At 43.7% G+C, this 15094-nt stretch overlaps 1 protein-coding gene across 1 annotated transcript; it reads left to right on the top strand.

Moving 5' to 3' along the window:
* Window positions 1–7547: 7547 nt before the first annotated feature.
* On the top strand, window positions 7548–10244 carry hjv (hemojuvelin BMP co-receptor). The gene is made up of 3 exons (XM_031746525.2): window positions 7548–7655; window positions 7961–8502; window positions 8874–10244. Exons 1-3 carry the CDS (start codon window positions 7577–7579, stop codon window positions 9504–9506), a joined length of 1254 nt encoding a protein of 417 aa, XP_031602385.2. The 5' UTR covers window positions 7548–7576; the 3' UTR covers window positions 9507–10244.
* The last annotated feature ends 4850 nt before the right edge of the window (window positions 10245–15094 follow it).

Raw genomic sequence — 15094 nt, 5'->3', positions numbered from 1 at the left:
GTTTTACGATTTTATACGTTAAAAATACACTTTTATTTAACAACGTGTTCTTTTAGTTAAACAGCAGTTACAGATGTTATATGAGATAAATATTAATAATAAAAAACTAAATGAACACGTTATACAGAAAAAGATTAATTTTATATTCACTTACGTAGCTGCGAAAAGTCATTTTCAGATTGAACATAAACATTTAGCCATCACAATTATATTATAATAAACTGATGAATTAAAAAAAAAACAGAAATTTAAAACTGGGTAAAAAAAATTAAAAACAGCCACTCAGATAATGACGATTAAAAAGCGTTTAATTAAAACGCACTTGTTCTGGCGTGTTCAGCCCAGAGTTTCGTGTCAAAGAGCAGCTCTGTTTGTGATTCACCTGATCCGAGATTAGGAGCCTGAATGTCCTAACATGATAACTGCTCAGAGATGCGACACATGACGAGTATTTAAAAGGTTCCGCTTCTCCCTCCTGACGTGATTTTATCAAATCATCATCACATGCTGACGTGATGAGTTCAGGTTCTTGTGATAAAAGCGAAAACAAAGAAGAGCTCACCTCTGTGCAGCCTCCCTCTGCCTGTCCATGTCGCCTTGTTGTTCCTGGTCTGTGGAGGGTCCCAGTCAGTCAGTGCTGGTTTTAATCCGAACCCCCACCCCACCCACCCACAAACCCCCGTTTCTAAACACTAACAAAGGCTCTGGGAGCTGCTCAGTGAGGCGTGGAGGGGCCCGCTTCACGCTTAAAGGGCCAACAGCTTAACCTGGGAAGCCCTGCGGCAGCGTCCATCTGCACTCGCTTACATCCTCGCTCACACTCGCAGAACTTCATCCAGGGCCGATGGAGCAGGAGCCAATCACCTGTGTTTACCTGCAGACGCAGTGTTTGATTTCAGCTCTCACCTGCCTTAGCTCTGACGTCATCACCCGCAGGTCTGAATGACGATGACATTAAAACAGCAGCAGGTGGTTTTTCTCCATCCTCATAGTGACAGTGCTGCCCCCTGCTGCCGCTACGAGGAACCGCGTTTGCCCCCAGCACCACCGGCCCTCCCGCTCATTACCCTCACAGCTAGCTGACCCCTTAGCAGCAGGTATGTCTACATTAAAACACTTAATACTTTTTCTTCATCGACTATAATCTGCACAATAAAGATATCATACTCCATACGTTTAATGTTAAAGCTTACTTTAAATAAAATGTATTTTAAACACTTTGTACTGTAGTAAAATTATGACTTTGCTAAATACTTATTTCACTACATTGTACAAGAAGAAGCTTAAAGTCTTGTGGAGCCACTTTTCATATTCTACATCTGTTAATGCTCTCTCTACATATCAGCCACACATATACATGTTTATAAAGTAAGATGTAAAAAAAGAAACAGCAAGTAAAACAGCAGCAGGTTGCAAATAGAGTTTGACTTCATGGAGGTCTGAAATATAAATAAACTGTCGCTGTGTGTGTGTGTGTGTGTGTGTGTGTGTGTGTGGACAGTTGTCGTGCAGCAGGTGGTTGTTGCAGACTTATTTAGGAACAACTGAAGCTCCCAGTCAGCTGTGAATGCACCACAAGTTCCAGACCAGGACCTGGGGTGGGTCGGATCCTCAGAGACAGACCTGGACCGAGTCTGAGAACTCAGTCGAGTCTGGGAGAGTTTTGGACCGAGACCTTTAGCAGAAGGTTCTGGAGTTCGGGTTGATTTCCCTTCGATAAACTGGAGACATGGACGGACAGAACCAGCAGAAGGTAAGAGACAAAAAACAAAATAATTATATCATTTAGTGTTTTCAGCAACATTTTAATATTTATGGTTCAGTATCACCTCTAATGCTTAAAGGTTTCCAATTCCAGACGTCACAGAACAGAGTTTTCTTACACTGAAGAAATCACCTGCATGATTAAAGTTTTTCAAGCTATTTGGTTTGGTTTTGGACTTTAATATGAATTATGGAAAACTTTTTGTTCACACCTCTTTCAAATTTCATTTCACGCTCTAAAAGTATAAAAAATATAGAATTGTGTTTTTCTTCTTCGTCTCTGGAGCACATGACGTCGACGACGTGCTTGAGTTTGTTCCTGTTTTAGGCTCTAATAGTGAAACTACAAAGTGAGACTCTTTGTAGTTTCACCATCATGTTGCTGTAATCGTTTGACCCTGACACACTTTTTCACTTTTTGTTTGATGCATACAGACTTGCAGAAGTGAATTCATGTGGTTTAATAAACAGCAGCTGCTGTCCAACAGAAACACGTCAGTTACACAAGTTCACTGTAAACTGGTGGCGTGTGATTTCACAGTCAGCACAGTACTGCTATGAAACTGCGTAGCAGATATTGTCAGATTTCTTCTGAGTGTCTGAAAGTAGTGGACTGTGTGTAAAAAATGTCTGCAGTCCCCCGAACACTTTATCCAAATAATTTGTGTTTATTTACCAAAAGTGTTTTTAATGCATTTGTCCAACAACAAAGACAAGAAAATGTAAATTATTATATTTGTTCATATTTTTTTTTTCATGTCTTCTAACATCAACTATAAGATTTTATTTTACTCATGAATTTTGAGGTAAACTGCTCTGGCGTACTTCTGTAAGACATTTCATTCGTTTGTCTATCAGCAGAATTTCCTGGTGTACAACATTTTGTCATTTTGTCAACTGCTTTTATTGTGAAAGGCAAGAACACGAGGAAGCTTCTGGTATGGATCGGGCTGTGCCCTCACACAGCGGGCAGCTCTCTAACCCTTCGCTAACACTGGGCTTTGTGTTGGAGTCTCTGTGCAGAGAGCCAGTCATTCAGTCCGTTTCAAAGTTATCGATAGCTACTGTTGCTCACTGGGACGAGCGGCACTGAAGCACTCAAGAGCACAACAATCACATCCTTTGGATTTTTAAACCCACCCCGAGTCACACAGACACCTGCGATTAAAAAGTGAGAAACACGAAAAACTGACCTGTGACACGTTTATATTTGAGAGCCTGAGTGGAATTCTGTGACCAGTATGACCAGTGACACTCATCATGCTCGAAAAAATGTTCCCAGTGTGTGTGTGTGTGTGTGTGTGTGTGTGTGCTCAAATATATATAAACTGCTCATATTGTACGTGGGTATTTATAAGCCTGTGTGACCGTAACTCTGCAGAGCAACTGAGGTTTAAATTTAGCGCTCACACACCAAAACACACACACAGTCACGTTTGCATTACTGGAAATATAGGACGCTGACCAGGAGCATTTGCAGCAGGCGTAACTTTGCATATTAATATTAATGTAACTTCAACTTTAACATAACATTAGACCTTAAACTGAGGACACACCTTCATATTTAATCATTTACCTTATAGGGACTCACTTATCAACAGGAGGTCGAGTCCCCACCATGCAGTTGTGTAAACAGATGAGTACAACAAGCTCACACACACACACACACACACACACACACACACACACACACACACACACAGCTGTTAAAGAGGGATAAAGGTCAGCTGACAGCTGTCTGTCACAGTCCATGCTGGTGATTCTTTTAAAGGACCAGTTCAGTGTTTTTATATAAATCCTTTGATTGTCTGAGGATCAATTTCAAGCCGCCAAAGCTCAACATAAAGACTGGAAATGCTGCAAACAGCCGGCCTACTGCCTGTTCAGAGCTGCATATTTGAAACACCCCAGGGGCCCCTGCTGAGGCCCCTCATTCCCACATTCCCAAGTGTGTGTGTGTCCCAGAAACCAATTCCAAAGAGCAGTCTGGTCACCTTTTTGTAGTCACAGCCATAGCACCGTTATTCCTTATTTGCTCCTTTTATGAAGCACTGAACTGGTTCCACATTTGTGCCTGACTTCATGTGTTTGTGAACAAACCAGTTGCCTTCAGTCTGCTCTGTGGTGACAGCTAAAAGCTAAAGGAACAGACAACAACATCAATAATAAATTGAGGCGTTCAGCGTATTTTTGACACGGCCTCCTGCTGACAGCACACACAGGGACAACATGTAGACGACGGTCCGCAAAGTTCTGTGTGGAACCATCACAGTAAGCCCCGCCCACTGACTGCTGCTGTTTGTTCTGTAGGAAAAAACACAGACAAACAGACAAGAGTCCATTTTACAGCACAGAAAAAAGAAGCAGGTCGACACTGAATGAATCACTCAGGCTGAATATTAATCGTTCTTATTATTAATATTTAAATCTGCTTAACTTGGAGGAAACTGCAGAAACAGGATATTTAAGGATCTGAAGTAATTTTGTTATTGAGTTTATCAGTGAGGACCAACACTGAGCAGGTAGGCCTCAGATTACAGCTTCTGACCAAATATCACACCTTTAACTTCTTTATTCCAGAAACACTAACCTGAAACAGATAAAAGTGATAAATCATCAGGATTAATTAACAAAGGATAATCAGTTGTTTACATTTTTAAGCAGCTTTTGCATTGATCATATCAATGAACATTAACAGAGAGAAACGGGACAATTAATGTGGTTTGGAGAGAACAGAAAACCAAGCCGTGAGTGAACAAGCTGAATGTTAGTCTTGTCCTTGAAATCAATCCAAATTTGTATTCTTCAGTTCTGCTATAGTAGCTTTAAAGAGCTGTTTAAGCCCCTCCCCTTCAAGGCAGCAAATCAAATCCCAACAACAGTTAGCTCACGGGTGAGTAACCAGAAAAACCCCAACAATCACACGATCCGTATGAGCAAGCGCTTTGGCATCAGTGGGAACCAGACTCAGGGAGGGCCAGTCATCTGCTGGGACCGACTGTGAGTGTGATATAAATAACAGATTGGAAAAACATGTTTAATAATAAAAATGTACACAACCATAAGCAATAAAAACACAATAAAAGCAATAAAAGAAATAAACTAATATTACAGGAATGGAGTCGGCACAGTAAACAGTCTACAGTGAAAGTATCCGTGCAGCTTCTGTCCAGCTCAGCTAAATTAACCATGAAAAAGAAAGAAATCAATCAAAGGACTGAAAAAATGTTAAAGAATCGTTCAGGTGATCACGAGTCGTGTGACTTCTGTGTGTGCAGGTTTTCTAATGGCTCCCGAAGAAGAAGAGGAAGGTTTCAGTGAGCATCATGCAGGTGAGCTGAATGTCCTGATGGTGGCGCTCTGTCACGTCTGTGTTATTGTGTGAGAAAACACTCAGATGATTCCACAGAAAGTGAAAAAAAGACATGTGACTCTTATGTTTCATCCTCAGACGGCTGGATCGCTGGTTTCCTGTTCCCCTCTGTATATTTGTGTAGAGGGGGGAAAACTCCCACCGAAGGCCTGAAACATTGTTGCACAAGGATAGAATTATGTGTTGTTGTTTTTTTTCTGCTGTAAAGGTTGAACACAAGAGTCTTTGTGGCTGACTCACAGTAGAGGAACTGCAGGTTTGGTCATTCTTCCGTTCATGAGGTTTTCATTAATAAGATAAGATCACTGTTTATTGCCATTGCACAGTCATGCTTAGCACAGTAGTACAACAGAATTGGAAACTGTCCCACGCCGGCACAACTAAACACAACTAAACACAACACAGTAACTTAAAGTGGATTTTTTAAAAGTGCAATAAAAGGTTTGAGCAAGAAAAGGAATCACTTAATAAGTAAGTAAAAGAGTGAGTGAATGTTTATTGCGCATTATTATTATTATTGTTATTGTTATTGCCCCCCAAAAAGTCCAGGGAGGTAGCCAATCAGGTCAGCTGTTAGCACTGATTAGGGCCATTGCCCTGTTGTAAAAGCTGTCCTTGAGTCTGTTTGTCCGCGACCTCAGCAGCCTGAACCTCCTGCAGACAGCAGCAGCTTAAACACTCGGTGTCCTGGGTGTGTGCAGTCCCGTAGGATGCTGCTGCAGCTAGGACTGCTCTGATCCTACAGATGAATTTAAAAGATCTCTGTGAAAGCAGCTCCAGGTGTTTCACCTTGAACTCAGTTCAGACTCAGTGTTAGAGGATCGAATAACCAAGCAGCCACCCTCAGGTCTTAAAAGTGAAGACAACATGAAACAACCCAAAGTTGCAGTTCCTCTATTGTCCACTTGAGGCTCGCTTCAGTCCCCACAGACTCCCATGTTTTGGTCACAGTGGATAGTTCAGACACCTATGAAGATTTTATTGTTTTTCATATCCATCTGAATGCTTGTTCACATGAATAGTTTATATAAAAGATGTCCACCTCAGAGACATCTTAGGTGAGGCCTACCTGCCTTTTTGACCAAGTATGTGTACACATACAAGGAACTGGGCTCAATAAATTATGAAACAGCAGTACAGTATATACATTATATATATGCAGCACGCTTTCAGCTGCAGGAATGGTGAACGTTTGAGTACAGAGACAATGTGAGTGTTTATCAGAATGACGTCCTTTGGAAAGAAACTGTACAGATGTCTGCTTGTTTTGATGTGCAGTGCTCCGTAGCGCCACCTAGAGGAGAGGAGTGTGAACAGGTTGTGTCCAGGGTGCGATGGGTCAGCAGTGATTCTGGATTTGTCCAAATCTTGCAGACCTCACTGTCCATTGTAGTTTGTTCTTGTCCTGTTTGGCGTCTGATCCAAACCATACAGTGATGGACGAGCAGAGCGTAGACGGATCAACAGCTTCTGAGGCAGGTTGAACTTTTTGAGCTGCAGCAGGAAGTACATCCTCTGCTGGGCCTCTTTGGAGATTCAGTCAGTACCGTATGTCGCTTCAGGTTCTGGGAGACTGTGGACCCTTGAAACCTGAAGGTTTCTACTGCAGACACAGTGCTGTTAGGTGAGGAGGGATAATGCTGAGGTGCTCCTCCTGAATTCAACTGTCACAGTTTTCAAACCAAGGTTGTGCTCACGCCCACATCTTTATGCAGATTCATCACCGCACTTGGAACATCCGATGACCGTCCCGCCAACTTAGGTGAGGCCTAGGTGTCTGACAAGCTACCTGCTTAGCCTAATTAGCAGCTATCTGTGCCCCTGTGTTCTGCCTGTGTAGTTTATGGATGCAGATTGTAACCAAGCATGTTAGCATTAGATGATAACTTAGCACTTCACATCTTTGTTTTACTATGGTCACATCAACACGGACAAAGCCAAAATACAGAGATACAAAACTAATTGGTGACTTGAGGGTCTGTGCATGTCTACAGTCTGGATTGGAAAACATGTAGGAGTGTCCTGAAAGGACGGATTCATGCCTGGAAGTCAAAATTATGTTAGTGACTGTTTTCAGTCAACCACAGAATTAATAAGAACTCTGATGATCAGTTTTAGAGAGAATGATGATTGCAATCAGACAGATGAACTCATGTGCAGAGACATCACTGATGGACTGTAATATTTAATTATCACATGAGCCTGCCAGTGAATCATACTGAGTGGCATCATGAGAGGGGAAGAGCGGTACCAGTTCCCACTCAGAGCATCATCACGATCAGAAATCCTTATCAGAGCAAACGAACCACCTCATTTACAAGTGGAGGCGGGTTACAGTGTTTGGCTGCTAACAGGTAACAGACAGGTGAGTGTGACACGTGTCTGTGGCATTTTTCAGACTGGTGCTGATTGACTGAACGACCTGCTGTGAGCCTGCTGATGGCGCTCTGGGCTGCCTCGCAGTGGAAGTGCTGGATCCACCTGACTCTGCTGCTCGTCCAGGTCTCTTTACCTGAAGGTACACACACACACACACACACACACACACACACAGATAACTAAAAGTCCAGTACATTACAGACACAACAGGAGAGTTCTTCATCGTCCATCCAACAGGAAGTGGAAAGCCATTAGCGATAATAACCACAAACTGTTATTTTGAGCCTTTAAATATTTATCTGCCAACATGTAAGAATATGGATTTTTAACCAGCAGCCTTTCAACTGAGCATTAATCAATAGATGTCTCAGGTATCAGCCTTTAGCCGCAGCTTAGAGCCTTCAAAATAAAAGTTTATGCTAAACTCTTCCTCCCTCTCTTCAGCTGCAACTTCCTGTCATATCCTGAGGTGTAACTCGGATTTTGTGGCTGCAACGCTGGACCTGGGCAGCAGCAGTAGTGGCAGCAGCGGTGGGGCAGCAGGAGGAGCAGCAGCTGTGAGCAGGGAGGCGGTGAACGCCGGTTACTGCAGCGCCCTGCGCTCCTACGCCATGTGCACCAAGAGGCTGTCGCGAGCCTGTCGTGGTGACCTCGCGTACCACTCTGCAGTCCAAGGAATCGAAGATCTGCTCATCCAGCATCGCTGCCCCCGGGTGGGGCCCACGGCACAGCCCCGCCCCCCCCCTGCCGAAACGCTGTCGGGTGACACCTGCCTCTATGAGAGGAGCTTCTTCAGCAGGGAGGGGCAGACACCCGAATACCTGCACTGCAGCGTGTTCGGAGACCCGCACATCAGAACTTTCAACAATGACTTCCACACATGTGCCGTTCCGGGGGCGTGGCCTCTCATCGACAATGAGTATCTGTACGTACAAGCCACCAGCTCACCAACCAGGGGAGGCATGTACGCCACAGTCCTCACCAAAGTGAGTACTGACACTTACAGGAGCAGGCAAATGCACCATCAGCTTCTAATGTAAACCTCAACTTACGGTCATGGGGGGGGGGGCGTATCCAAGCTGCCAGAGGGTGAGGTGGGGTACACCCTGCATGGCGTCAGTCTGCTGCAGGGCTGACTGATAGAGCGCCGTCGCACTGTGCTCAAACTAGAGCCCAGTGCACAAAATCCAGTTTAGAGAGAAATGAATGTCAGACATGCTGAAAACTGACAAAATGTCACAATCACACCAAATAAAAATGTAACAGTGAACAGAAATAAACTTTTACGACCCCAAAATGAAAATAATCATAGAGCTATTATGGAAAACTACATTTAATGTCTTCTTTTCCCCCTCAGATCACCATCATCTTCAAGAACTGGCGTCAGTGTATCGACCAGCAGCTGTACCAGGCCGAACTGGATAACGTCCCCGCCGCCTTCGCGGACGGCTCGATGTGGAGCGGCGAGTGGCGAGGTCATCGCAGCCTCACAGTTCGGACTCTGAATCCCGGCCGGCACGCCGAGATCCGAGCGGTGCACGTCGGCACAGTCTTGGTGGTGCGTCAGAGCGGCCGCTCGCTCGGCCTCTCGGTCCTCTCGCCACGTGGTGTCGTTGAGGCGTTCAGGCCTGAGCAGGACCTGCAGCTGTGCGTGTGGGGCTGCCCCCCCTCCCAGAGACTCAACACACTTCACCCACCACCATCAGACCCTTTGATGTCCACCGCCCTCAGTGCTGAGGACCACTGCGCGGGGCTGCTTCCAGCTCGAGACGTCTACTATCAGGCCTGCGTGTTCGACCTGATCGCCAGCGGAGACCTGAACTCCAGCATGGCCGCTGTCAGTGCACTGCAGGATGCCCAAACCATGATCCCAGACAGGGAAGGGGTTCACCTGCTGCTGGTTGGATCTGCAGGGCACACACGACCTCACCTCACGCTGCTGCTGCTGCTGCTGCTGCTCAGCATTTTGGGAACTCTTAGCAGGCCCTGAGAAACAGGAAGTGACCTCAGACTGTGAAGCTGAAGGAAATGTTTGGAAAATTTCCCAAACACAACACCTGGAAGAGGACCTAAACGTGATGTCCCAGACGCTGACATCACTGCTGACACCTGAAGCTGGTTTTATGGTCCCACAGAGGACGCTCACGTGCGGGCCTGGCCCGTCTGCCTGTCACATGGAGGCGGTGTAGAATATATGTGGGCCACTCGTCTTTGTGCTGTTGTTGGTCCGTTAGCTAGTGACGGAGAAAAGTCAAGCTCTAAAACACAAAGAGCTGAATTGAAACTGAGGGTTAAAAACAAGTGTCACTGCAGCCTGTTTGTTTCGGTCTTTGAACTTTATGTTACGGTTCTCCCGTTAAACTCTTTTTTCACTCCCTCCTCTATTCAGACCAGTCGACATTAGGCAGTTACTTACATCATGTAATTTCAGCATTGCGCTATATCTTGGAGGACTGCACGGGAGTGTGTCTACCGTGGATGAAAAACCCCACAGACACATTTGTAGGACCATAAAACCAGCAGATGGCGTCCTGATGGTGACAGTCTAGATGGAACGGAGCTGCTTGGAAACTTTCAGGGGCCACAGACTTTAATCGGAGCCCCGAATGTTTGTGGATCACTGCAGCTGATCCAGAACCTTTAAAAATCTGTGTGCAAAAGAAAAAACAAATTAATTTAGCTGCTAATTGACAATTTGATAATAAAGATTTCCTCATGAAATGTTGAATAGTTTGTGATTTTGTTTTATTTTGATGTTCCAGTACAGTACAAGAGCACTTCGCTCTCACACTGCAGGCCTACTTGTTGTTCCTAGAGTATTTAAAAGTAGAATGGGAGGCAGAGCCTTCAGTTTTCAGGCCCCTCTTCTGTGGAACCAGCTTCCAGTTTGGATTCAGGAGACAGACCCTATCTCTACTTTTAAGATTAGGCTTCAAACTTTCCTTTTTGCTAAAGCATATAGTTAGGGCTGGACCAGGTGACCCTGAATCCTCCCTTAGTTATGCTGCAATAGGTGTAGGCTGCCGGGGATTCCCATGATGAACATGAGTAGTTCTTCTTTACTCACTGCATGTGATCTTAGTTATTATTCATCTCTGGCTCTCTTCTACAGCGTGTCTTTGTCTGCTTTTGCTATTTAGACAAATGGCATCAAATGAAGTTCAGACGAGACAGTTTCAAGGGACTCAAACTTGTGGGAGCGGGTGCCTACTAACCACTCTACCACCATGTACTGAAATGTCCTGATGCAAAACATTGAACCCACATTTCCATCATCTCCACTCCTGATGTGTTTGTGGCTGAATGAGGACCCAGGATAAAAAAGAAGTTCTGGTTCTTTTCTTTTACTGTTTGTTCAGTAAACCTCCCCCGGAGCTTGGAGGACTGCACAGGAGTGTGTGACTGTGGGTAAAGAGCAGAAGCTTTATTTCCTGAGAATCCTCAGGAAAATTAATATCAAATAAACCTTTATTAGTCCCACATGTAGGAAATGTTTTGGTCACGGTTACAAGTTAAGAGCAGTAAAAATTAAGAAAAAAACAGCAACAATAGAATAAGATTAGAAAGAATATCATACTATACAAAACAGAATAAAGCAGCACGGTGGCACGGTGGTTAGCACTGTTGCCGCACAGCAAGAAGGTCCTGAGTTCAATTCCACCATCAGGCCGGGGTCTTTCTGTGTGGAGTCTGCATGTTCTCCCCGTGTTTGCGTGGGTTCCCTCCGGGTACTCCGGCTTCCTCCCACCGTCCAAAGACATGCAGTTTGTGGGGATAGGTTAATTGGATAAACCAAATTGTCACTAGGTGTGAATGGTTGTCTGTCCCTGTGTGTTGGCCCTGCGACAGACTGGCGACCTGTCCAGGGTGTACCCCGCCTCTCGCCCTATGACAGCTGGGATAGGCTCCAGCGCCCCCCATGACCCTGAAAAGGAGAAGCGAATGGATGGATGGACAAAACAGAATAAAGTATATAGAATACATTAAAAATAACATCCCTCAAAAGCTGCCAGTGTCCTTCAGCATCCTGTGCTGCTGCCTCTGTGTGCGGGTCCCCAGCTGCACAGCAGCGCAGAGGAAACGGGGGGTCCTCGGCTGTTCTTCACCCTCTCTGGAAGAACACCCCCTATAATCTATTCCAAATGCAGCCGTCAGGCAAAAGACACAGGATCTAAATAGCAGCTTTGAATTACATGTAATCACCTCCTATTCAACCTGACAAATACTGTGCAGACATCGTGTTTATGACTCTTTTTTATTTGTTTCTTTTGTAATTATATTCAAACTGTTTCTCTTGACTCTGCAGGGGCTGCACTTTATTTTGTTGACAATAAAGACGATTCGATTCTTCCTGTTTGCAGTGCAGCAAAAGTGATCCACAGTAAACTCACAGAGGAGATCACGCGTGTGGAAATGCAGACGTTGTTGTCGTTGTCTTTCTGTCTCACTTTGGGTTTTTTTCTAGAGACAAAGTCTCTCTCTGCTTGCTTTGCATCTTTTTGTGTGTCTTTGGATTCTTTCCTGTTCATGTTGCTCCCCGGAGGAGCCACCAGGCGATGTGCTCACACACAGCTGCAGTGGCCTGAAAACAAAGAGAGTGTGGAAATACAAAAGTGGTGAAATCCTCGTTTTGCTTCAGTGTAAGAATAGCAGGGGGCAGGCCCTGGTCACAGAGGCGGAGACACACAGTGTTGTTACGTGTTTCAGGGAACGGCTGAAACGTTATGAAAGTCAAAGCCTCAAACTTCCAAAGAATCACATACAAGCAGAGAAAATGACGACATGGCATTCCTGCAGCCTGAAACGTTTCCTCTACAAATTTAAATGTAATTTCATCATCACTCAGATCTGATTAATCGCTGAATCAGAGTAATGTTAAACAGAAATGAACAGCAAAGCGAGGAGGAGGAGGATGACTGAGTGAGTTGCATCACATCTGTGCCCATCACAAAAAGCCACCATCAGTGAAACTGGAGTGCTTGTAAACTCTCATTTTTCCAAGGAAAAGCTACTTTAAAATCACAAAGTGAAAGGGAACGTGGGTCAAACAACATGACTCACCATGAGAAAACAAAGACACACAATGAATTAATAAGCAGGCTGGATTATTCAGGCAGTTATTCAAACAGTCAGCAAAGTCCTGCGAGTATAATCCAGGATGTTCAGGTCAAATGTGTCAGTTTAAAAAGAAAAATGATGATACTTTTATTTTTCTTCTTCTTAATTTTACTTCATTTGTTTTTTAAAGATTTTTCATCAGAATTTCGTTTCAGGCTGATGATCCACCTTCATTTAATCAGAAGTGAGCATGAACCTGGACCAAAATCACCGTGCACCCATCTTTCAACACTTACTGTAGGTTTTCAAACAGTCTAACAAAAACGACAGCTGTGCTCCTCCCTCTCTTTTAGGGGAACACTGACACAATCTCAAGCCGGTTGGGAGATCTAATCTCTCCAGCATTCCTGAGGTCTTTTCCTCAGACATGTGACTTATTCCAAATTTGGATGTGAGAAGAATCCGCCGAGCCTGCAGGTGTTCATTTGAGGACTGGAAAATTTCACGAACCCCCCCAAATGTTCAGTATTTGCATAAAACAGCACTCTGATCACATTTTTGGTGCTACTGTAGCAAAGCTCTGCAGACACTCCTCTACTTGTCCTCTACTTGGGGCAAAAATTCCTTTCCACTATTTTTCAGCTCCCTATATGCTTTACTATTAAAAAAGCCCTAAAGGCAACTTGTTCCCAGCTTCATCATTTCCTGTGATGGTCGTCTGTGTGACTATATTGTTACATAAACGCGCTCCATTCATTCTCTTCCGCTTATCCTTTTTCAGGACAGCTGTCTTAGGGGGAGAGACGGGGTACACCTGGACAGGTCACCGGTCTGTCACATAGACGCAGACAACCATCCACACTGTGCCGCCTGCACATGAACGCACTCTAATAAAAAAATAAACCCCTGCATGCGTGCAGTGTGAAGTGTTTCTGAAGGCCAGTGACACTAGAAATGCCAGTCCACTTACCAAGTGCACCAAACAGTGGTTTGCAAAATGTGTGAATTTTAAGGCTTTCAAATATTGTCCAATCAGCATTTTCTCTGAAAGCATGTCTTTATGTGCCATATACGATATTCTCTACTAGAAGAGTGAAAAAATACAAAATCAAACAATTCTTCTTAAAGTATTGTTTTCCTTTTACATCGCTGTGTCTGTGCTTTGTGGTTATTTAATGTATGTATGAGTAAGTGCCTCACTACAAGTAATGAAACGCAGAGTTATTGTGAAATGTGAATATTGAGGAAGATCAGGAAATTCCCTTATTTAATCATGTGATAGAACGTGCAGGCAGGAAACACCTTCAGTGTAACTCTGAGTCAGCTCTGAGAGTCTCCGGACCGTCCTGGAAAGTGACTTAGCAGAAAAAAAAACTGATGTCAAACCTTCTGAGAAGCCATCTGACGGCTTCCTCGGAATCTGCTTCAACGCATGACGGACGGAGCTTAAATATGAGCATCAGGAGCATGAAGACCTCACATCACAGCCTCCACAAGACAGGACCACAGACCAGAGGAGCAGGGAGGAAACTGAAGTCTGGATCATAACAGGATAACAAGTCAGTTTTAAATGTCTTCTTTACCTTTGCTTACCTTTTATTTCAACATTTAAAAACTATTATTCTTGATATTTTTGCACCATTTTTTAGAGTTAGTGCTTGAATTTCAATATTTGTCTGCCAACCAAATGCATGTCTATTCCCAGCAGCTGGGATAAGCTGCAGAGCTAAACATCTGCATGCTTGAACAAGCAGAAATACCTGAAATGACGTATAGGTCCTGATTTGCATGTAAAAGAGACAATGGAAAAAATGAAAGTGCTCGAAGGTAAATCAGGAGAATGATACAGAAGGGCAAAAAGTAAGAATTGATTTAATGGGGCTCTCATTAAAAATATGTCCTTATTATTATTATTATCTCAAAAAGATGTTGTCATGCACAAGAAGTGTGTGCAGTTTTCCCAGTGACAGGCGCTGTTATATGTGAGAGCTTAGTGTAGTTTGAAATGCCCTGATCTTTGCTTACAATAAACATTAAACATCAGTGTGTGCAAAGTGATTTCATCAGTTTTTGGATTTATGATGACAAATAAACAGATTTTCATTAGCAAATATCTGAGATGATGATCAGAGGCTGATTTGATCTTTGATTAGAAAATTATTTAAAGAAAATAATAATATTGTGCCACCAGTGTTTAAATGCACACTGAGTTGGTGTTTGGTGTGGATTCTTGGAATTTCATTGTGGAATCCGAAACTAATTATTATTTGAATGAAGTCTGAAAAAGGCCGAACAGAGTCTTTGATCTAATCAGTTTCTGCACGCGCACAAATACACGTTTAATTTAGCAGACATGAAGTTTGGGGAGAGTAAAACTTTGACTTCGTGACTTTCTGATTTCATTATGAACTTAATGAGCCTGGAATTACTCAGATTACACGATATATTTTATAAACCTGAAACTGAAACTAAAAACTAAACAAATTTCTTTCACTGTAATTTCCGCAGCACAGATAATTT

Source organism: Oreochromis aureus, linkage group 11 (genome assembly GCF_013358895.1).
Source record: "Oreochromis aureus strain Israel breed Guangdong linkage group 11, ZZ_aureus, whole genome shotgun sequence".
Taxonomy (NCBI): Eukaryota; Metazoa; Chordata; class Actinopteri; order Cichliformes; family Cichlidae; genus Oreochromis; species Oreochromis aureus.
The sequence above is the reverse complement of the archived record's forward strand: the minus strand, read 5'-3'. Positions and strand labels throughout refer to the sequence as shown.